The 23,452-nt window shown below is 51.9% G+C and overlaps 1 protein-coding gene across 1 annotated transcript in view; it reads left to right on the top strand.

Annotated features, from left to right (window-relative positions):
• Nucleotides 1-23,360, top strand: part of LOC311425541 (scavenger receptor cysteine-rich domain-containing protein DMBT1-like) — a 49,854-nt gene extending 26,494 nt beyond the window's left edge. The window contains exons 19-36 of the mRNA XM_084501485.1: nt 2,304-2,502; nt 4,917-5,246; nt 5,335-5,664; nt 6,486-6,815; nt 7,229-7,543; nt 8,075-8,404; nt 8,720-9,049; nt 9,627-9,965; nt 11,070-11,399; nt 12,113-12,442; nt 12,977-13,300; nt 13,998-14,327; nt 15,144-15,482; nt 16,305-16,634; nt 17,446-17,799; nt 18,080-18,409; nt 19,373-19,489; nt 19,665-23,360. Of these exons, the coding sequence (XP_084357611.1) occupies nt 2,304-2,502; nt 4,917-5,246; nt 5,335-5,664; nt 6,486-6,815; nt 7,229-7,543; nt 8,075-8,404; nt 8,720-9,049; nt 9,627-9,965; nt 11,070-11,399; nt 12,113-12,442; nt 12,977-13,300; nt 13,998-14,327; nt 15,144-15,482; nt 16,305-16,634; nt 17,446-17,799; nt 18,080-18,409; nt 19,373-19,489; nt 19,665-19,807 (5,430 nt within the window). The 3' untranslated portion in view covers nt 19,808-23,360. The remainder of the gene's footprint in view (nt 1-2,303; nt 2,503-4,916; nt 5,247-5,334; nt 5,665-6,485; nt 6,816-7,228; nt 7,544-8,074; nt 8,405-8,719; nt 9,050-9,626; nt 9,966-11,069; nt 11,400-12,112; nt 12,443-12,976; nt 13,301-13,997; nt 14,328-15,143; nt 15,483-16,304; nt 16,635-17,445; nt 17,800-18,079; nt 18,410-19,372; nt 19,490-19,664) is intronic.
• The last annotated feature ends 92 nt before the right edge of the window (nt 23,361-23,452 follow it).

The following is a 23,452-nucleotide window of genomic DNA, read 5'->3' on the forward strand; positions in this document are numbered from 1 at the left end:
GAGTATTATCGTTATTTTTATTATATTATTATTATTTTCCTTTATTTTCTGTCCTAATAAACTGTCTTTATCTCAACCCGCAGGCTTGCATTTCTTTGTAATTCTGTCCCTCATCCCAGAGAGGGAATGGGAGTGAGTGGGTGCTGCCAGACAAGTTAAGCCACACCACCTACCACCTCTCATTCCCTTCCAGCCAGCAGTTGAAGCTGTCATCAGTTTGCATCTTTCTACCTGTCCTAAGCCTCAGCCATGCAGTCCCTGGCCCCTTCTGTCAATGTGTGGTTGCAAGGTCATCTTCTGGTCCTCCCTGAACATCCTAGGACTTTGGGATTTCTTATCCTCCTGCTGGCACTCAAATCTTTTAATTTTTCTTCTGGCTGATCCAGCAGACCCAGTTCTCCAGTCTTGTTTGTCCCAGAGTTTACACCAAAGGCTCAGCACTCCTGAGCTCTTATAGGTCTGTGCATCTGCACATGAGTGCCTTAGAATAGGAGGAACTTGGACCCAATTGTCTGGGGTGTTTTCACTGCCTTGGGAAAGGAGGAAAAGACTGGAGCCCGAGTATCAGAAAGCACCAACTGTCTGCATCATTGTCTGTGTTTAATCACAGTTTGGAGAAGGCCTTTACAACTGAAAAAGATGAGTTTGGGCTGTGGACTACTCTGCAGAGATTCCGCAATATCTCAGGAAGGGGTTTCAGCCTTCCCAAGGAGACACAGCACAAAAATTCAAAAGGAACAGAACAAACATAGGAGCACGACGCATTTCTAGAGCACCTATTTGAACAAACTACTGAAAACTACCAGCAGAAGCACCCCTACTCACAGCTGCATTGGCCAGGTCAGGCTTTGACAGTTTATAACATTTTTGTGATGGTGTAGGGAATTTCTTTGTTGCTGGCCTCTGTTTACAAAAGAGAGGCACAAAGTCCTTGGGCTCACTGAGCCTCAGGACAAATGAAAACACCTTTCCCAACTGCTCTACTTTTTATTAGCTTTGAATCGTTTCCAGCTGATTTTTTCACCCACTCATTCTCATACCAGTATTTCACTGTTTTTTAACACACATCTTTTTCCCTTTGGTCTGCAGCCCCTGCTCTGCTCACTCTCAGCATTCCTCTGCAGTTTGGACCTCTCTTATTTTCTCTTCCTATAGGTAGTGATCTAATCTTTAATACTCCTCTTGGGTTTTGCCAGGCTGAAGAGTTCAGTTCAGCCCAAGACCACCTTGGCCATGCTAGGTCCTCCTCCCATAACATGCTCCGGTTTCATTTCTGATTTTTACAGACTTGCACTTTCTAGGGCAATATCCTTTCTCATCCCTATCTTCAGTGCACCAGTAGTGTAGCATCCACCACAGTCTTAACATTCCCATTCGGAGCAACAAGTGATATTTATCTAATGACTTTGCAAACTCGTTTTTCCAGTGCCATGCTTACTCTGTCTTCAGGCCCTCTTCTTGCAAAACGTCAACATGCCACAAGGATGTGCACTCTGCAAGTGATGGGAGAGAGGGGACAGCAAACCCTGCAGCTCACCTTCTTCCTCTGTTGAGCAAGAAAATAATGTCCATTTTCCCTCCACCTATGAATGGCCTGAACTGCTCTGCACTACCCATCCAAATGGGTAGTTGCTTATTCTAGTGGAAACCCACACTGGGTTGGGGAAAGTCCTGGATCACAGACTCTGCAAGTTTTCTTCATGTGTATGAGGAATTTTCTTTCCCTCTCTCCTCCTGGCTGGAGAGGTGCTTCCTGCCCAGCTCAGCATCATATTTACTCCAGTCTCCACAATAAAGACATTTCCAAAATTTAGTAACATATTCGCTTGTAGAAGGTGGTCCCTTACACCTGAAACCCCAATAAAATACATTTTAATGAAGCTAAAGTAGCTAATTTTCCCCACTTCTGTGCAAAAAGGCTGGATTTATGTTGTCAGAGGAAGGTCTCCTGCACTATCCCCAGGACACTGCTGGACAGTCGAGGTACCTTCGGGGCTGTCACGTAGAACACGGGGCCTGGGTGCAGAGGGAGTTTTGTTTGCTCTGCCTTTTCCTGGAACAGCTCTCCATTTCACAACCCAGTGACAGGATCAGACGGCGGCACAGAGCAGAGGGTCACCTTCTGGCATGGATTCACACAAAGCCCAAGCCGATGCCCTGTGGCCTATGGGCGAGGAAGAGGAGGGCTAGCCAGGCAGGGAAAAGCACAGGGCAAGGGAGGGAGCAGGAGGAGGGTTTGCTGCTGAAATGCCCATCACTCCCAACCCTGGGCATCTGCCTCGATCCTTCTCCATCCCTCCTAGTCAGCCAGCAGGACACGGAGCTCAGCTACTGTCTCTCACCAGGACTTTCTGCTCCAGCTTCCAGCCCATGGCCAACCTGTGAAGATGGGGATGCCAGGTGGTCTCCATCCCTCCCCCAGGTACCCCTGGGGCAGAAACCAACCCACCTGCTCCGGAGCCAAGAGCGTGGGGATCCTCCTCCTGATGGTGTGCCTTTGGGGTAAGTGGTGTTTGCCTTTGCTTCTGATCCCAGGTGCCCCTCTGCTATGTGTGCTCCTCCAGTGTATTCATTTGGTGCTTTGTGGAGGATGGCTTGGTCTGGCCAAGGGTCCTGGGTTTCATTCATCATCTAGAGCAGGAAGGAATGGTTTGTGATTGTTTTGGAGGCAGAAGAAAAGTCTTTATGTGCAGCTATCCCTGCAGACTGCTCTCAAAGTCATGTATTGCCTACTTACTGCTACACATGTGGTTCTGCCACATAAATGAAGACTTGGGACTTAAGAGTGGAGATAATCATGCTGAGTTTTGCCTCCTAAAGCTGTACCATAACTATACATACTCTTCTGCTCTGCTTAACCTTGTCTTATTCCGGACCTTGTGTGGCAAATTTATGGTATTGCAGGGTGGAGAGGGCCTGGACAAACTCAACACCCCTGTACACAGCAAAGAGGGGCAGCTCCTTGTAAGATGAGGGGGTGACAAGTAAGGACCACAGACCTCAATTGCCAGGACAAGGCTGGGTGCACTCTACCAAGCTGTGGTTTGTCCACCCAGGCACGGTCAGTCAACGCACCTGAGACTGCCCACGCTAAAAATGAAATTTCATACAAAGGCTCCCTACCCACGGTAGTGCTTTCAGGAAACATGCCAAGAAGCTCTGCTAAGTCTCAGCTATGGGGTTGATCTGTTATTGTTTATCAATGGGTAACTCTTGTAAATAGAGTTAACTCTTGTAAATAGAGTTACCCATTATTACCATAATGGGTAAAAATGAAGAAAATGAGCAAAAGGCCTTTAAGACTGCTTTTAGCCTGGGGTAGGAGAGCTTGCAAACTGAGAAGTGAATGCCTGCCATGCACCTGGTTCAGACTCATCTTAAATTTTAATAATATAATAATCTTAATTTTTAGGGTTGTCTTTGCAAAGATATTTTCATGCTCCCCAGGGCACATCCCTTATAAATAAGAGAGTTGAGCTACTGAAGCCTGCATGCAGCTTGTCCCCTTTGGTAATGCTACAGCTCCCCAGACCTTGCTTGGACCTGGGAATGACTCAGGGATTTAATTTGTAAACTGTTTCTTCTTCTTTCTGGCCTCGGTTACTTCCTGAGTGCTGTATCTGATCCTTTGCTTATCATCTGGGGAAATCCTTGCAGCTTACAGACCAAGGGTATCAGGCCATCACTGAAGGTCCTAATTCAGTCTTGTGATATATCTTTTGTAGAGTGACAGGCCCCCACAGAAGGCAGGTCCCATTTTGGGTGGGCAGTGTTGCCTATTGCTCTGCACTGGTATTAAAAGGAGAAGAGGAGGAAAAAGTGTTTAGCTGCTCAACTTTAAGTAGCTTTGGAGCATGGGGCACCTGGCTTAGGGAGCACATAGACACCAGCTCCTGACAGAACTTATGGGAGCAGCAAAACTGCTGGACGTGAGCACAGATCAGTGCCTGAGCACTTTGGAAATCATTATCTGCAGTCAAAAAGGTATTTACAGAATGCAAACACAGTCCTCTTGAGCATTTTTTATTTTGACCTGGTTAGGAACTTGCAGCTAACTTATGGCTCCTTTCTGCACAGTCTCCACTTTTTTTAGTGCTCTTGCTAAGTGTGTGTAAGGGGCTGGAGGCAATCTTATGCTGCAGATCTTGTAAACTGTGAAGACCTTCCCATAGCTGAAGCACTTTTCCACTTCTCCCAACTCTCTGTGTAGTTATACCACACAAAGTAACACTGGTGAAACTATATCTTTGTTACTGACAAACAAGCATTTGCCTGTCTTTTTACATGAGTGAGAAAAAGACCCGTAGGGTGTGGGATCCACATTGACATTAGGATTATTCAATTCAGGCATTTAGATACAAACACGAGACTCAGCTGCCCAAAAACAGACACCCAGGACCATCTGAGATGCTTCAGGACATATAGAATCGTAAGGTATACCAAGTTGTAAGGGACCCACAAGGATCATTGAGTCCAACTCCTGACTCCACGCAGGGCAACCTAAGAATTAAACCACATACCTAAGTGTTGTTAAAAGGCTTCCTGACCTCTAGCAGGCTTGGGGATCTTCCTGGGGAGCTGGTTCCAGTGCCTGACCAGGCTTTCAGTGAAGATCTGATCTCCTAGCTGAACCTAGAAGTTCATGGAGACAGCCCCATGACATTCTCTCAGGTCGTACCGCTGGTCACTAGCAAGAGATCGGTGCCTGCCCTTCTGCTCTCCCTCATGAGGAAGATGTAGGCTGCAATGGGGTCTTCTCTAAGCTGAAGCTAAGCATAGGATGTTCAGCTACTTCTCTGAAACCCTTTCTGAACAGCAGATAGGGGACAGCAGGCATCTCAAACACATAAAGAGTTGAACCCCATCTACTCTTAGGATGTCACCTCCTTCTCCTTCTCCTCCTCCTGGCTCTGCAGGCACAGCCTCCCCAGATCCAGAGGGGCTTCGTCTGGTGGACGGCCCCGGCCGCTGCGCTGGGCGAGTGGAGGTGCTCCACAATGGGACGTGGGGGACGGTGTGCGATGACAACTGGAGCGTCCGTGAGGGCCGGGTTGTGTGCCGCCAGCTGGGCTGTGGGACGGTGCTGTCCGTCTCACAGGGGGCTCGGCACGGAGAAGGCCTGGGCCAGATCTGGCTGGATGACGTGAACTGCACGGGGACGGAGGCTGCCCTCTCCGAATGCCAGGCCAGGCCGTGGGGACAGCACAACTGCCACCACGTGGAAGACGCCAGCGTTGAGTGCTCAGGTAGTCCCAGTGCCCCACTGTGCAGCACCTCCGGGCCTGTCCCCCATGCACAGCCACCCTACAACTGATCCTCTCGGGGTGTTCGCAGACTCCAGGGCCTCGGAGTTGGGCAAGCTCCAGCTGCTCAATGGCCCCAACCGCTGCGTGGGGAGAGTGGAGGTGCTCCATGACCACATGTGGGGCACCATCTGCGATGATGGCTGGGACCTCATGGATGCCACTGTGGTGTGCCGGCAGCTGGGTTGCGGGACAGCGCTGATGGCCACCAAGGGGGCTCACTACGGGAGAGGCCAGGACCCCATCTGGTTGGATGAGGTGAACTGCACAGGCACAGAGGCCACCATCTTCGACTGCAAGGCCAGTGCGTGGGGGGTCAACAACTGCTACCACGGCGAGGATGCTGGTGTGGTGTGTTCAGGTAACTCTCGCTTAGACCTTCCAACACAGAAGGCTAAAAGTCAGCACCCTAGAATACTTGTAGGGGTTTTGAAAGGGGTGTCTGGAATGCTCAGAAGCACTGGGGGCATGGGGTGCATCTTGGAGTGCTCTCCTGCAGCATCCCTTTGCATAGCTGGAGAGCACTTGCAGCATGCAGGCAGGCAAGTTGCAATGAAAAGACTTCTCCCACCTCTGCAGCCATGTGTCCAGTGCTGAGCTGCAAGACAAGTGAGCTGTCTGGGCTTCCCCTCTCACTGGATTCAGATGACCATTTGCAGTCACACGCAGGAGTTACCAAGCACCTGCACCAAGATCTATTGGTCTTGGGGACTATAGGCTAGTTAGCAAAAACCTTGCAGTTTTCTGCAGCTATAACTCACCCCAGCAAATCATAGAATCAGAGAATGGTTTGGGCTGGAAGGGACCCTTAAACATCACCTAGTCCAACATCCTTGTCATGGGTAGGGACATTTTTCAATAGATCAGCCTGCTCAGAGTCCCATCCAACCTGACTTCGAACACTTCTAATGATGGTATATCCCATCTGTTGGCTTTTCTGGCCCACATGTGCACACAGCTGGCTCGTATCCACTTTTCTTCCACCACTGTCCCAAAGTCAGAGCTTGCACTTGGCCTTGTTGAACTTCATGAGGTTTGCAGTTCCTGCCCATCCAGGTCTGTCTCACCCATTACCTGAGTGTCAGAGGTGTTGAAGGAGGTTTTAGCGCACGTGCACTAGAGGATGCCCAGCTCTGTCAGGGAGGAGCAGGAGCAGCTATGGCTCTGTCCTGTTTATTGCAGCCTCAGGAGTGTCCATCTCAGCGGAGCTCCGCCTGGCCAACGGTACAACGCGCTGCAATGGAAGGGTCGAGGTCTTCCACAATGCCACCTGGGCAGCCCTGTGCGATGACGGCTGGGGGCTGGCTGAGGCTCAAGTGGTGTGCAGGCAGCTGGGCTGCGGGACAGCGCTGTTGGCTCCCGGTGGGTCTCGTTTTGGGCAAGGATCAGGACAGATGTGGCCGGGCAGTGTGAACTGCACGGGAGCAGAAACTGCCCTCTTTGCTTGCAAGGTGAGACCCTGGAGCAACAGCACGCATCATCCTCGGACATCAGCTGGTGTGGTGTGTGCAGGTAACCACCTTGGGAATGGCATGGGCGGAGAGATGCTTGGCTCATCACCTTAATTTCTGCAGCAAGCTTAGATAATATGGCCTCTTTGTGGCTGCCCTGTTGCCAGGGGGTGTTTGGGGTTGGACATAGTTTGGCTGTTCACCTTGAAGGGTTGGTGAGAATGGTAGAGTTGCAATGGGAGGTTTCAAGTTTCGGCCCCTCTGCCATAAGTTTCTGGAGCCACAGGTCTCAAACATCTGGCTGGGTAGACCCTGTTCATGGTCATTAAATGAGCCTAAGGTCATGAGCTTGAGGTCATTAAATGAAACGCTCAGCTCCAGTGGCAGGACAGACTTCTCGTGCTGCAGAAAGAGACCACTTGTGGTCACTTGTGGCTTTGCCTTCTCTGCTTTTTGCTCTTTTATTTAACTCAGAGGGCGACCAGATCCGGCTGGTGAACTACGGGAGCCGCTGCGCTGGAAGGGTTGAGATCTTTCACAACAAGCAGTGGGGAACTGTGTGCGATGACAACTGGGATTTGCTGGATGCCAACGTGGTGTGCAGGCAGCTGGGCTGTGGGAGAGCGCTCTCAGCCCCTGGATGGGCTCAGTTTGGGCAAGGGACTGGTGTCATCTGGCTGGATGAGACGAATTGCACAGGGTTTGAGTATGCCCTGTCTTCCTGCTGGGCCAGGCAGTGGGGCATCAATAATTGCTACCATGGGGAAGATGCTGGTGTGGTGTGCTCAGGTGAGCACTGCTCCTTCTACGTCTCTCTACATGTGTCCCCTGGAGCAAGGAAGATTGGTGGGAGGTGCCAGAACAAATGGTCTATGCCCCTTGTAAGGCTGAGCTGGGACCCAGAGTCAGCAGTCAGTGTGGTTTCCCTGGACTTGCCCTATAGCTGGTGGATGAAACAGGTCCCTTCTGAAGTGTTTATTTAGGATGGTGGGAGGAATTCCTGCAGGGAACCCTATTTCTCCCCATAAACTCCCCAGACTGACCAACTCCAACAGCAGGAAGACCGATATCTTGGGGGCAAAGCTAGTGAAAGCAACCAAGATTTTCTTGCACGAAGTGGGTCTGGGGTCTTGTGCAGGGCAGGAGCAGTGCAGGCCATGGGAGGGGTTTTGGGTTGCAGTGAAAAGTCCTCCTGTTCCCACCTCCTCCATACATTTTGGTGGCTGGAAGAAGGGTCAGGAGCTTAATTCTGACAGGATGAGCATGGTAGAAAATCTGTAGCCGTTAGAAGGGATTTATAACTCCCTTGGATGTTTGCAGATGCGATCATCCCGGAGCCTGCTCGTCTCCGACTGGTGAACGGCTTTCACCGCTGTGCTGGCCGAGTGGAGGTGTTTCAGGATGAGGAGTGGGGAGCTGTGTGTGACCATGGCTGGGATAAGAAGGATGCCGAGGTCGTGTGCCGTCAGCTGGGCTGTGGGACAGCGCTGTCAGCCTCGGGGGAAATTCACCTGGGTGCTGGATCTCTCCACACGTGGCTGGACAACGTGAGCTGTGAGGGGACTGAACAATCCCTCATGAAATGCAGGGCAAGCCCATTGGGAAAAAGCAGCTGCAGCCATGGGAAGTATGCCAGTGTGGTGTGCTCAGGTGGGTTTCAGCGTGCAGTAGCACTTCTCCCACTGGGAGTGGGTTGGGATGCTAGGATGCTCTGCTATAGCCAGGTCGTCTCCCCCTTGACCCCATGGGAGCAAGGTGCCTGCTTTATCCCATGCTGTTGGACCAAATACTCTCAGATCCTTTGAGAGGCGTCTCCAAAGGAGTATGAGGTGGTGTGGGTTCAGAAGCAACATAACCACGATGCTCTGTGCAGCACTGCATGTAAAAATGAAGGGTCCTTCATCCTCCTGCATGGACTATGGATGGATTTGCAGGGGCTGCTCTGAGTTTCTTGTCTCCTCACAGGCTCTGCTGTTTCCAGCTTTGCCCCAATCCGACTGGTGGATGGCCCAGGCCGTTGCGCTGGGAGAGTGGAAGTGTTCCACAACGAGCAATGGGGAACCGTGTGTGATGACAGCTGGGAGTTCCCAGACGCTGCGGTGGTGTGCCGGCAGCTGGACTGCGGGGTGGTTATTTCGGCCCCACGGAGGGCTTACTTTGGCCAGGGACAGGGCCCCATCTGGCTGGACGACGTGAACTGCACGGGGACGGAGGCTGCCCTTTCCGAATGCAAGCTCAAGGGATGGGCTGTCCATGGCTGTGATCACGATGAAGATGCCAGCGTGGTGTGCTCAGGTAACCACCACCTGTCACAGCACCGGGAGCACCACAGCAAGCATTACTTAGGCTTGACTTGGTGTCTCCATATGGTTGTAAGGGTTTGGGGTACAGGAACAGTTTGCAGCCAGCCTGGAGACGCTTGCCTTTGAAACCAGCTCCTCATGGTCCATCTTGGTGGCAGAGAATAGCACCTAGACATTAAAGCCCAGGAAAAATAAATGGCTTGCTCATTTGCATTATTGTCACAATAACAAGGTCCCTGGCATGCTTTTAATTGATGTTATTCACAAATCCTGGCAGTTAGCATGGGCCAGATACCATTCCTAATAGTCTGGACTATGTTGGACTATAGTCCATACTAATCAAAGCTTGGGTAACAATCTCTTCATTTATTTTTTATTTTTTATTTATTTATATTTCCTCCCCCAGCCATTTTGCATCACATCTGAAAATCCGGCACTGTCTCTTGCTGTAAGAGCATTCTCGACCCTCAAAGCTGCTAAGCCTCATGTGTAAAGCCGTTTGCTGTCAGCCCAAGGCTTTGGTGAGCAGAAGGTGCCTCCTTACATATTTATGCCTTTTGGTGTTGCAGGATCAGGCATTTCTGACCTCGGAGAGCTCCGCCTTGTGAATGGCTCAGACAAATGCTCAGGGAGACTTGAGGTTTTTCATGACCAGCGCTGGGGGACTGTCTGTGCTGATGGCTGGGACCTGGCTGAAGCCCATGTGGTGTGCAGGCAGCTGGGCTGTGGGGCAGCACGCTTGGCCACGGACTCGTCCCAGTTTGGGAAAGGACCTGACCTACTCTGGGTGGATGCTGTGGAGTGCACCGGGACGGAGCGAGCCCTCTTCGAATGCAAGGTCAAGCTCTGGGGAGCCCAGAAGTGCAAGTCTAGAGGATATGCAAGTGTCGTGTGCTCTGTGGCCGTAGGTCAGTGTGGGTGAGTCAGGTACCAGTCCTCCCCCTGGGGAGGTTGTGCCACCTCTTGTCTGCAAATTCACTCTTTCCAGCTCCTCCTTGTCTTGGCTTAACCACTGCTTGTTTCTGTGGTCCCTCCAGAGAGCACAAAACCTTTTCCTTTTAGAGATCTGCCAGTGCTTGGCTTATGGCAGGCAAAGTGTTTGGAAATCCCAAACCAAGGATTCCCTGAAACCCCAAGTCTGTAAGAGCCTGATTTTATGATGCACGCATTCTCTAAGGGACCATCACACACCAAAAGCCCTGATGCTGTAGGGCAGGGAGTTATTCTGCCTATGTTTTTTTAATCACTGCTCTTCAGCCATGCTACCTTACAGCCACTAGTCCCTGGGCAAGCCCTTCCCTTTGCCTTATTCAAGAATGTGTGCACTGGGTGCCTTGTTGCCTGGTCGTTCTCATGAGAATAATCACATCATGGACCAACCCACTAGTAATTAATGCCTTCACCTCCTCTCCCACGCAGCATGCTCACTCCTGAGAAAAAATGAGGCATCAGAAGTGAATGCTGCAGGGAAAGGAATGCTCTTAGGCCAGATAGTATCATTATCTGAGGGGCTCTTGGGGTCCTCTGCTGCAGGGAGCAGAAAAGGGTCTCTCTCCTAGAGAGGGTCGCTCTGCTAGAGTCCTTGCCTGTCTGCTGGGATGGATGCTAAAATCTCAGCGTGTGTGCTGAGAAGGTGAGCATCCTCTGCCATGCTGCCAGGACAACGAGAGCTGATGGTATATGTGATAAAAGGTCCGTGCTGCCCTCCCTGGGATCTCAGTGCCTGTGTACCTGTAGTCTGGAAACTCCAGAGTTATCCCTTTCCCCTAAAGCAGGACTTTATTCTTGAATGGGTGGCAAAGACTTGGCCAGGCTCACAGGGCAAGGTCAAGGCAAGGTCCTAACACTTCCGATCCAAAAAGTGCTCATACATGCATGTCCTTAGTGAGGTAAATGAGAAATATGCTGGTGGAGAGCATGAAAGACCCCTGGACAGGGACATCCACCGCATTGCTGGTAACCAGACAGGCAGGAATTTCTGGGATTTATTCTCATGCCAATTCTCTTTCCAGACGCAGACCTGGGCAGCCCAGAAGCCCTGCGACTGGTGAATGGTCCCAACCGCTGCTCAGGGCGGGTGGAGGTGTTCCACAGCTGGCAGTGGGGCACCATCTGTGATGACGGCTGGGACCTGAACGATGCCGCGGTGGTGTGCCGGCAGCTGGGCTGTGGGACAGCGGTATCAGCCCAAGGGTTATCTTCCTTTGGGCAAGGGTCTGGCCCCATCTGGCTAGAGGGGGTGAGATGTGTTGGGACAGAAGCAACACTTGCTGAATGCCCCTTCAAGCCCTGGGGACTCCACACATGCAGCCATATGGAAGACGCCAGCGTTGTGTGCTCAGGTAATCCTCATTGCGTGCTTTTTCTGCAGATGGGTCAAGTCCTGTCCTGCAAGCTGCAGGCTGGGAACAGTTTGGGAACAAGCTGGCAAATAATTCTGGTGTCCAGAATTTTCCATTTCAGTAGAAACCACATTAAAGAACAGAGCTATCAGACACATAGACAAATATGGACATGGACACGGGAGAAAAACAGCATGGTGTAAGACACACCTCAGTGTCTGGAGATGTCCAAGGGTGTCCAAGGCATTTTCATGGGGCAAAGCACTTGAAGCCTTCTTGGAGTGGAAGCTGAGGGGTACAAGGATGCTGCCTGAATGGCAGCAGATGCAACTGCACCATGCCCAGGGTTAGGACAGGCAAAGTGGATTGTGCTGCCAGTGCTGCTAAATGCTAGGTCATGCAGATAAATGTGGAAAGATGCAGCAGAACAAGCCTTTGTAATGCAGTGCACACACTGGCAGCTTTGAGCCAGCTACTACCCATCTAGTTTTTGTCTTGGAAGATAAACCTCCAGAGATAGATCTATGTGGTTATCAACAGTCAGGAAAGCACAAGATCAAACAGAAAAAAAACACAACATCCTTTGCCATGTGCAAGCAGGTTGCAGCAACACCATCTACACCCACTGCTGGGATGCTCATCCTTCGCCAGCCCTGCAGATGCTGAGACATCCAAGTGGGAACTCATAATGCCCATTTCTCTGTGTTTTTCAGGCTCAGGGATCTCCAGAACCACCACGCTTCGGCTGGTGGGTGGTTTGAACAAGTGCATCGGGAGGGTCGAGATGTTTTATAACAACGAGTGGGGTACAGTCTGCGATGACAGCTGGGACATGAGCGATGCCACAGTGGTGTGCCGGCAGCTGGGCTGTGGGATGGCTCTTTCAGCCCCAGGATCGGCTCGGTTTGGGTGGGGATCCGGCCGCATCTGGCTGGATGAAGTCAACTGCACAGGGGAAGAAAATGACATCTCCCAGTGCAAAGCAAAGACTTGGGGTGTCCACAACTGCCACCATGGGGAAGATGCTGGTGTGGTGTGCTCAGGTGAGACTTGGGCTGGGGTGGGCAGGAGGCAGGCTTACAGATGGACTTGTGACCAGAGCTCCTGCACACTTGGGACAGGGAGCAGGGCTTAAAGAAAGACGGAGAAAGATATTTCACCAGGGCTTTGAGCAACCTGCTCCAGTGAAAGATGTCCCTGCCCATGTCAGGGCATTGGAGTAGATGATGTTTAGGGATCTCCTCTAAACCAAACCATTCTATGGGTTTGTGACTCTCCCCAGAGGAGTTGTTGGGGTGCAGTGGAGGCAGGTTTAGGCTCCTTTTGCAGACCTCTCCCATTTGCATCTCTTGGATCCTGTGTGCATCACCCCTAAGCCAAATTTCACACCTGGTATTTATTCCTTTGGTTTTTCATCAGTGCCTAGCCATAGAAATCTTTTTTATATCCTGAATGTTATTTGTGTCCCAACGCAGGTCCTATGTAGGATGCAGTCGGTGAATGAGATGGGGTGGGACAGGGGGAGGTGCTCTGCAATGATGCTTGCATGAATTTCCCCGGCATCTCTACAAACGCAGGGAACTCGAGCTCAGCTGAACTGCGGCTGGTGAACGGCCCCAGCCGCTGCACTGGGAGAGTGGAGGTGCTGCACGATGGGCTGTGGGGGACGGTGTGTGACGACGGCTGGGACCTGAATGACGGCAAGGTGGTGTGCCGGCAGCTGGGCTGCGGGGCGGTGCTGTCAGCCCCTGGCAGGGCTCGCTTCGGGCAAGGCACCGGGCACATCTGGCTGGATGACGTGAGCTGTGTCGGGACTGAGAACACCCTTTCCCACTGCCGAGCCAGTCCCTGGGGGCGGAATAACTGCAACCACAGAGAAGACGCCAGCGTGGTGTGCTCAGGTAAGCTGCACTCCTGCAACGTGGCGCATCATGGGGGACAGTGCCACATTTGGGTGTCCCGGAGTCAATATGTGAACTCTGCGATCTTGGAGTCAATGTAAGGGCTTTCTCCTTCTGAGCTCACGCCACTGGATTCCTGGCAATGGATTTAAACTGAGAGGGTAGATGTAAATGCCATAAAAGAAAGAAATTTTTCATGATGGGGGTAATAAGACATGGGAGCAGATTGCCCAGAGGAGTTGTGGATGCTTCATTGTTGGAAGTGTGCAAAGCCAGGTTGGATGGGGCTTTAAGCAACCTTCTCTGGCAAAACATGTTCCTGTCTACAGCAGGGAGGGGTGGATCAGATGATGTTTAAGGGTCCCTTCCAACCCAAACCATTCTACGATTCTATGATCCCACATCCATGACTGTGACAAGCTCTAAGCCTAGGAAGTAATTCGCCTGAAGCAGAATGTCCCTGTTCCTAAAAGACAGATCCATCCTAAAGGATGGGTTGTATTATTCCCAGCTGAGCAGCACTGACTGCAGCCCAGAGATAGCTTCATCAGCTGTCCTGGAGCAAATTGCACAAGAGAAACTTTCTCTGCCTGAAAAAACAAAACAAAACTAAACTAAACACCAACTAGGGTAGGAATAACAGAGGTACGAACTGGCATGAATTTCTCCAAGGGCTTACCCCTGATTGTGTTTTCAGAGCCGGACACCTCAAAATCCTCCTTACTGCGTCTGGTGAATGGCCCCAACCGCTGCACCGGGAGAGTGGAGGTGTTTCACGATGGGCAGTGGGGGACGGTGTGTGACGATGGTTGGGACCTGCGGGCTGCCACCGTGGTGTGCCGGCAGCTGGGCTGTGGCAGGGCTGAGTCTGCCCCCAGCGGGGCTCGATTTGGGCAAGGCACAGGGCACATCTGGCTGGATGACGTGAACTGTGCCGGGACTGAGGACACCCTTTCCCACTGCCGAGCCAAACCCTGGGGACAGAATAATTGCAACCACGCGGAAGATGCCGGTGTGGTGTGCTCAGGTCAGTAAAATTCTGCAACGAGAGGCATCGCAGAGGCCAGGATGGGTGTAAGGGGTCTGTGCTGCACCTTACTGCCATTATGGTGATGCTGCAGTGGGCTGGCGCTGTATTTCTCTGGTTTTGGGCTTACTTCAGCCAAGGGGCAGACTCCATCTAGCTGAACAGAGTGGCCTGCACCAGGACAGAAAATGCCCTTTTCTGAATGCCTGGTGAATGATTCCGCAGCCACCTGGATGATGCTGGTGTGGTGTGCTCAGGCAAGCTGTGGCTACCCTGTTGCTGGAGGCCAGAGGGTGTGGGACTTGCCCCGGGAGGGCTGGAGCAGGATGGTGTAGGGAAGGTGCAGTTCATTTGCAGTAGGAAGGGCTCTTTCCCCTCTCTGATACCCGTAATGATGGAAAAAGAGAGTATCTACGAGAACTCCCCCTCTAAGTGGTCCTTGCACACCCTACAAGACAGCAGGATCTCAGGGGTCACTGGATCACGGAATCATACAAAATATCTAGGGTTGCATGGGACCTGTGGAGGTCACCTGGTCCAACCTGCCCACCCAAACTGAGCCCCTCAGAACAGGCTGCCCAGGAGCAAGTCAGAAGGCTTCAGAAGATCTCCAAGGTGGGAGGCTCCACAGCCTCTCTGGGAAACCTGCTCCAGTGCACGCGATCCCAAAGGATCACCCATTTAACATGAGGGCACCTGCATCCTACAGACAGGTGGACACCTTGGTCCTGCGGGTGCAGATGTCAGTAAAACATCTAGGAGATCCTTCCAACCCTCAGCACTGCTGACACACGGTCTCCCCACCATGTTTTGCAGTGTTGTCAAATGCTGGCACTGCCAACAAGTCAACCATTCGGCTGGTGGAAGGCCCTCACCGCTGCTCCGGGAGAGTCGAGGTGTTTCACAACCAGCAGTGGGGCACCGTGTGCGATGACGGCTGGGACCTGAACGATGCCGCGGTGGTGTGCCGGCAGCTGGGCTGCGGGGCGGCCGTGTCGGCCACGGCACATGCTTCCTTTGGACGAGGGATGGATCCCATCTGGCTGGACAGAGTTGCTTGCTCCGGGAGAGAAAGCACCCTCACCGAATGCAGGGCCAGGCCCTGGGGAATCAATAGCTGCACTCACGAAGAAGATGCCGGTGTTGTGTGCTCAGGTGATGCTCATAACCCCAGACACAGGGATCCAGAAAAGCACAGGTTGGAGTCCCCTGCCCCAAAGCCTTCTCCTCTCTGAACTGACCCCTTTATTCAGTGGGAGGCAGATTTGCTGGGCATGGGGGCTCTTTGCTTTGCAGATGCCCCTGACTCCTCCATCCCTGCATCCCAGTAGCCCAGGGCTACCTGATTTCATACAATCACAGAATATTCTGAGTTGGAAGGGACCCACGAGGACCATCAATTCCAGCTCCTGGCTCCACACAAGGAGCTGACCAAATGCTTCTTGGCTAGAGAGTCTCGGGGCTGTGGCCACTTCCCTGAGAAGCCTATTCCAGTGCCTGACCACTCTCCCAATGAAGAACTTTCTCCTCATATCCAACCTGAACTTTCCCTGATGAACCTTAAGCCATCCCAATGAGTCCTATTGCTAATCACCAGAGGGAAGGGATCACCTCCCCTCTGCTTCCCATGCAGTCCACACTGAGGTCACCCCTCAGCCTCCTGTTCTCTAAGCTGAACAAACCAAGTGACCTCAGCTGCTCATAAATCAGGCCCTCTAGTCCTTTCCCCATCTTCGTTGCCCTCCTTTGATCACATTCTAATATTTTTATATCTGTCCTGATCTGATTTCACTTTACCTGGTTGAATGGGATGTTGAGGCTCATTTGTGATTTGGGCTGTGCTGAGACTTTGTAAGACCTATAGGACACCAAGAAGAGGACTCCCCAAGGGAGTAAAGGCACCAAGAAAGGGATTTTTTTCCCCTTCCTACAAGGCACTGAGCCAAGAAGCTAACTATAGGGATTCTCTGCTTGCAGATACGAGCATCACAGTGGAGGCACAGGTCCGCTTGGTGGACGGCCCCAACCGCTGCACCGGGAGAGTGGAGGTGCTGCACGATGGGCAGTGGGGGACGGTGTGTGATGACAACTGGGACCTGCGGGCTGCCACCGTGGTGTGCCGGGAGCTGGGCTGTGGTAGGGCTGAGTCGGCCCCTGTCAGGGCTCACTTTGGGCAAGGCACCGGGCGCATCTGGATGGATGACGTGAGCTGTGTAGGGACTGAGGACACCCTTGCCCAATGCCAAGCCAGACCCTGGGGACAGAATAACTGCAATCATGCGGAAGATGCCGGTGTGGTGTGCTCAGGTTGGTTAAATTCTGCAACGAGAAGCATCGCAGGGGTCAGGGGTGTGTGGGTCTGTCTGGAAGGACTGAGGTGCTATGCAGAAACTGAGACCTGTGCCAGGCTGAAGAAGCTGAGCACCAGCTCATAGCCAAAAACCCACAGGAATCCCCCATGGCACCAAGTGGAAGCAAGCCTGAGTGTGGGCATTCCTCTCAATGTGCTCCCTGGGGCACACTCACCCTTCTCAACAGCCAGGTCTGCACTGAAAGGGATGGGACTTCTGCCTGGCTCACATACACTCCTGGAAAAAATACCAACATTTTAGGGTCTGACTCTGAAACCAAGTCACCTCCACAGGCATGGGAGAGATGAATTCCTCAGTAAGAGCTGGGAGTTGCATCTCCTGCCAAGGGAGCTTTAGCAACTCTGCATTTGCTCTCCCTTTTCCCTTCCCTTCCCTTCCCTTCCCTTCCCTTCCCTTCCCTTCCCTTCCCTTCCCTTCCCTTCCCTTCCCTTCCCTTCCCTTCCCATTTTTATTTTCCTTTTCCTTTTCCTTCCTTTTTCTTTCATTCCTTTTCCCCCTTTTCCTTTTTCTTCCTTCCTTCCTTCCTTCCTTCCTTCCTTCCTTCCTTCCTTCCTTCCTTCCTTCCTTCCTTCCTTCCTTCCTTCCTTCCTTCCTTCCTTCCTTCCTTCCTTCCTCTTTATTTTTCCTTTCTTTTTCTTTTTCTTTTTCTTTTTCTTTTTCTTCCTGTTTTTTTTTTTTTTTTTTTTTTTTTTTTTTTTTTTTTGTAATGTCCCGAGATGACAATTCCCCCATTCTCTCCTAAACAGCAGGCCACATATTTCTCCTTGCAGACTCCAACACCACGGAGTCTGTGCAGGTCCGGCTGGTGAATGGCCCCAACCGCTGCGCCGGGAGAGTGGAGGTGTTTCACAACGCACAGTGGGGAACCGTGTGTGACGACGGCTGGGACCTGAGTGATGCCAAGGTGGTGTGCCAGCAGCTGGGCTGTGGGACAGCAGTGTCGGCCCCGGGCAAGGCTCATTTTGGACAAGGGGCTGACCCCATCTGGCTGGATGATGTGGAGTGCACGGGCACCGAAGCCAACTTCTCCCGTTGCAACCTGAACGGCTGGGGGCTCCACAACTGCAACCACGAGGAAGATGCGGGAGTCGTGTGCTCAGGTGACCCCGGGGGTGATAAAAAATGCTCAGAAATCCCTAGCATCATTCTCCTGCACTGGGATGGAGTCAGCTCTGACACGTGCAGAAGTGTGAGACGATGGGGATGTTCTTGTAAGGGGGCGTTCATGCAAGGGAAGGGCACAGTGGGCACGGGTAGCACATTGCACATACACCTGGAGCACGTGGGCACGCACAGTCCACGTCTTTGTGTCTCTCCGTCCCTGTGCTGCATGTGATGAAGTAAAGGAGCCCACCTCACCCCCTCTGCTCTCCGCTGCAGGCACCAACCCCTTGCAGCTGCGGGTTAAGGATGGCCGGAGCCCCTGCGCCGGGCGCGTGGAGGTGCGGTACAACACCACCTGGTACAGCATCTGCAGCAGCGGATGGAGCTTGCTGGAGGCAGAGGTGGCCTGCAAGCAGCTGGGCTGTGGGCCAGCACAGTCCGTGCCCACGGGAGCCCATTTCAGCCGGGAGCACCACCGTGCCTTCCTGGAGGGGCTGAGCTGCCGGGGCACGGAGTCGCTCCTCCTGGAGTGCCAGCGGAGCAAGATCAGCCCAGGGCCTTGCAGGAACGGTGCGACAGCTGGCGTGGTGTGCTCGGAGCCGAAAGGTGAGTGCCCAGAACTTCCTATGGGAACTGGCAGTGTGGGGTGAGAGGCAGGGCTCACGGTGAGGAGAAAGTGGAAAGGCAGTGCCCTCCACGCTGCATCTCGTGAGGCTGAGCTGCTTCTGCACAGAGGTCTGCCTACAAGGAGGGAGAGTTCAATGGTTTTGGCCCCAGAATGGTGTATGCAACCCTGGCATGGCTATTTCACTGCAAAAGGGGAGGGAGATGTAAAGCTTGTGGCATTTATTTGTCCAAACAAGCTCTCAGAGGTCTTCCTTGGTGGATATTGCTTATCTACATGCAGTGAGCTCAGTATCACTGTTGGGCATATCAGAGATGTTTGTATGATCTTAGAATAAGCCAGCATCTGCCATTTCCTCTTGAAGCTCAAATTTATTAACTCTCAAAGACTCTCTGTGCTTTTTCAGGACCTGCCCCCTTTCCTGAAATATAACAGAGGTAGGACAATTACAAAGGATGGATGAGGGCCAGAAGCATGCCTTTCTTTTTCTATGCATGGTCTTGTATTCCAAATGCTAAGGAGGACAATGCACCAGGGAGGTGATGGAGCTCTTGTAAGAGCAGCAGTGCAGTAGGGATGAGGAACACGAAAGGTTTCACAAACCCCACAGCTTATCGCATACCTATGGATGTGATTATCAGTGGGATATAAACCCTGTTAAGGGTTGCAGCGTCCCACAGTCCTCACACAGTGCTGCAGAGACCACAGCGCTGCAGGGCAGTGCAAACTGTTTCAGAAAGGGATCAGTTGTGCTCACGGTGGGAAGCAGAGAACAGTTAGCTCTGGCTATTAAAACACAGGTTTTAATACTAAACATAATTAAGGAAAGCCCTGCTCTGTCACCACCTGAGATGCTGGGGGGACCGGGTCAAGTTTGGTCTGGTTTTCTTCCACCTGCTACTGGCTGGGAGCAGGATCCTGATCTGGGGGTGCTCTCCCCACAGGCTCTCCATCGTCCTGCTCCACGCTCGTGGCACTGCTTGCCCTGCTGATGATGGCGAGTGGAGTCCTGCTGTGGCTCTACCTGAAAAGGAGGTGCATCGGCACAGACCTAGCTGCAGGTGAGTCCCCTCACCTGATTTCAATGTCCCCGTCCCCATACATCAGCCATCCTGAGACCCAGAGATCTGAGGTGATGCAGCACCCAGAGATGGGGTCACCTCAGTTGAGCTCAGGGGATTCCATCGCCCCCAGGCCAGTAAACGTTGCGTTTCCTTGTCCCCATCTGCTTTGCAGACCGTGGGCGCCCCAGGGAGCAAGGTGCCTCTGCAACACCTTTCCAGGCTCCAGGAGCCATCTACTACCCGGCCAAAGGAGAGTCTCCCGAGGATGCCGACACGGAGATGACTCAGCTAATGAAGGAAGATGCTGCCCCGTGATGCTGGCACAATTCCTGGTGCAGGAGTGGCCCCTGATATGGCACATGCCTCCCCCTCTCCCCTCTTCCTCATGCACCTCATTCTTCAGTGCAGGACCTTTCTCCCCTATGCTCTTACAGACCTGCAGGAAGCCCTACCACGCTTTCCAGGAGACTGCAAAGCAGCAGCTGATGGGCTGGACATTTATAAGCTATCCTTTACCAATGACTGATATAGCCCTAAAACAGCTGCCCAAAGGGATGCCAGTCTTCTGAAGGTTATTTTATCCATTTTGGCACTCTGCAGTCAGCCTAAGGGGTTCTCTGGTGGCAGGAGCCAGACAGAGCAGGACAGTCTGGTGGCCTTGCAGCCTGGCACAGTAGCACAGAACCTGAAACATGAGGAAAACTGCTAACGAATTAAAGAAGAAGCGTCCCCATCCATCCCAGGTGTGATGAGTGTGAATGCTATGAGGGATACGTGATGCTTTGTGCTCATCTGCCGTGGAGCCAGCAAGGGCTGCCCAATGCTTCCTGCACTGGGGGGGCTTCCCCAGACCTTGCAGATACAGGCAAGCCCCCATTTATTGCCCAGCCCAGGTGCAAGAGCTACAAAGCTAACTATTCCTGGCTGCATTAGGCAAAGCATCACCAGCAGGTCAAGAGAGGTGATCCTTCTGCTCTGCTCAGCACTGGGGAGGCTGCACCTTAAGTGCTGGGTCCAGTGCTGCGCCCCCAGTCTAAGACAGACATGGACATGCTGGGGAGAATCCAATGGAAGGCCACCAAGGTGATCAAGGGAGCACCTCTCCTATGAGGAGAGGCCGAGAGCTTGGAGAAGGGAAGGCTCAGAGGGGATCTTATCAATGCCCATTAATCCCTGAAGGAAGGGTGCATAGAAGATGGAGCCAGGCTCTTCTCAAGGGTACCCAGACACAGAGTGGCAAACGGGACAAAATTCACCTTCAGAGACCATTTGGGAAAACATCCCAATAAATTGGCTCAAGGTTAAGGCCAGAATAGATCATGTAAGTACTTCCAAGCAATGGTCTACTGGCTGAGTAGTCCAGAGCACTGTCATGGGTGCAGACAGCCTCCAATACAGACATTTATAGAACAAACACTTGAACTAATGCAGACAGAGCCTTTTGTGCAATCCTTCTGCACCTCATGAGATGTTAAATGGGGTGGGGATAGAGAAGCAGAACACATGGCAATACCCTGCCTTTTTCAGTCTTGCCAGTTCATGGGCTTGTTGTGCCAGAACGTGTCCAGCCCTACCTCCAACTTCCCTGGAGATAAATGACATCCCAAAACTGGGAAATGCATAGAATTGAATTAATGGAAGGTGAAAAATCTGTTTTGCTTCCCTAGTTCCCCACATTTCTCCTTTTTCTCTTGCCACTTCAGAGAGGCTGTTTTCTTTCCTAATGTTCATCTGTGCCAGTCTGCCTAGCAGCTATGGCTATATAGCTATATAGCTGCCTAGCATCATTCGTAACAGGTTACAAGACATTTGTAGCAAAATAAATATCCACTGCCTTCATTACTTGGCCATATGATGAAAAACAGTGACGATACATGATATCATCATACATATTTCATATATACTCAAAAATATATGAACGTGTATTTCATATATGTGCAAAATATGAAAAAGTATGATGAATATATATGAATATATATGCCATATATGAAAAACATGAGGAAAACCAGTTTGCAGCAGTGTGCAAATGCCAGCCAGCTACAGAGACATGCTATAGGTACTGCACCTCGAACACAGTCATCTGTCAAGGAACTGAGTCATGTCAATCAACTGCATCACGAAACAAACTCCATGTCCTCCTTAGACCAAAGCCCTGAAATTAGGAGCAATAAGAAAATAAACTGAAAGACCCCATGCAAGCCTTCTGATGCTCAGCCTCAGCCCAGGTAACCTGTCCTCTAGGTCTTACATGATAAACTCCAGCTCACTGGATATTGGAAAAAACTAGAGATCATCCTTTGGGCCACAGCTGAGAGGGTAGTAGGGGTCTGCAGGACATCCAAGTAGCACAAAACCAGAAGTAATTTCCTCCAGCAGCGAGGCCATACTTTCCCCTAATAATGTCATTGCTAGGTAACACATGACTCCAGCTCATGAGAACACCTTTAATTAGGAGATGGGTGTCTGGTAACAGCCATTCTGTGAAATGAACCACCACAGAGGGTCCTTTTTGGCTACCACGACTGCACAGTTCAGCTAGCACCAACCAGTGTCACTTGAGATGCCCTCAGTCACCCCAGACACTCACAGGGGCTGGTATCTCCGATATAGGGTCTGTAAGAGATGCATGCTCCCTTGGAAAAAAGCAGCTAAAGGCCCTGGATACCCCAGGTCATCTCTGATGGCCTCAGGCATTGAATTTGACTCCAAGGTCTCCATCAGCTGCTTGTAGCTGAGGCTTGAAGTGCTCAATTCAGCTGCTCCTACACAGGCAATTGCCACTGGAGATACCTCCAGGCGTGTGACACAGCTGCAGAGATAAAATGTGACACAGAGGAGACCTGGAGTGACACAAATGACACCGTATCTTCTACCCCTCCTGCCACCAAGGTCATCATCTGTCCTCCAAATGCCAGCCCTCAAGTTCTTGTTCATCCAGAGTTCACCCATTGCTCTACAGTTAGGGGCAAAGGGACAATATTGCTATAATGCACATCAAACAGGTGCTTTATTAATGCAACAGCTTCAGTGTCCCACCAAGCTTTAAATGGTGAAGGACATTCTCTCCCTGCTGTCTCAGTCAAGGAGTGCCATTTCTGCTACCCCTCCTAGCCCCAACCATCACATTCAGCCCGCTCCCACAGCCACACCATCCATCCAACCTCCTGAGGGCTGCTTGGGCAGCGCCTTCTCCAAGCTTTGCAGGAAGACAAGGACAGAGTTACGACCTCGCTTTCAATCAGCTCTCAGCAAAATACCTGGAAAGCCTGCAGTCAGCTGCAGGGCTGGGGAAAGGGCAGACCTAGCATGTGCTGCGGTGATGGATGCCCTGCACACACCTGCACAAACACTGCAGGCAGTCCCACAGCACGCAGCACCCTGGTGATAACCCTGTGACAAGAAGGGACTGCAGTGGGCCACCCTGACACCCTGGAGACAGAGAAATGTGGATTCAGCAAGAGGATTCGGGGCCTGTGCTGGCACTTTGTGGGCATCTATTCCTAGGAACACGTATTGCTGCTTTTAAGCAGTGTCTCCGTCCTCTGATCTCCTAACTACTGTGAAAATGTGAAGGTGATCCCGGTAGTAAATGCAAGGAGGCCAGAGCCCCTCCAAGTGCCTGTCTCCAGAGCTGAAATGGGAGGAAGCTGGGAAGCCCTGGGGTGAGGGAGAGGCCAGCCTGACCAGGAGGCCCATGATCCTCCTTACAGTGCATCCTCAAAAGTGCAAATCCAAAACAGAGCTTGCTGGAATGTTTTTGCATTGATTATCTGCAGGACACGGGCTTTGAAGTGGTGAAATCCAGACCTGAGCCATATGCTAGCAGTAAGGACTCTGAGTTAGATACACCAGCTCCTGAGACTGTTAATCCTCCCCAAAAAAACCCCTCTCTGTCCACAAGGTCACCAGGCTCATGCCAGAAGCCCAGAGGCAAGCAGGGATTCAGCCAGATGCCGCAGC

This window comes from Aythya ferina (genome assembly GCF_964211825.1).
Source record: "Aythya ferina genome assembly, chromosome: 31".
Lineage (NCBI taxonomy): Eukaryota > Metazoa > Chordata > Aves > Anseriformes > Anatidae > Aythya > Aythya ferina.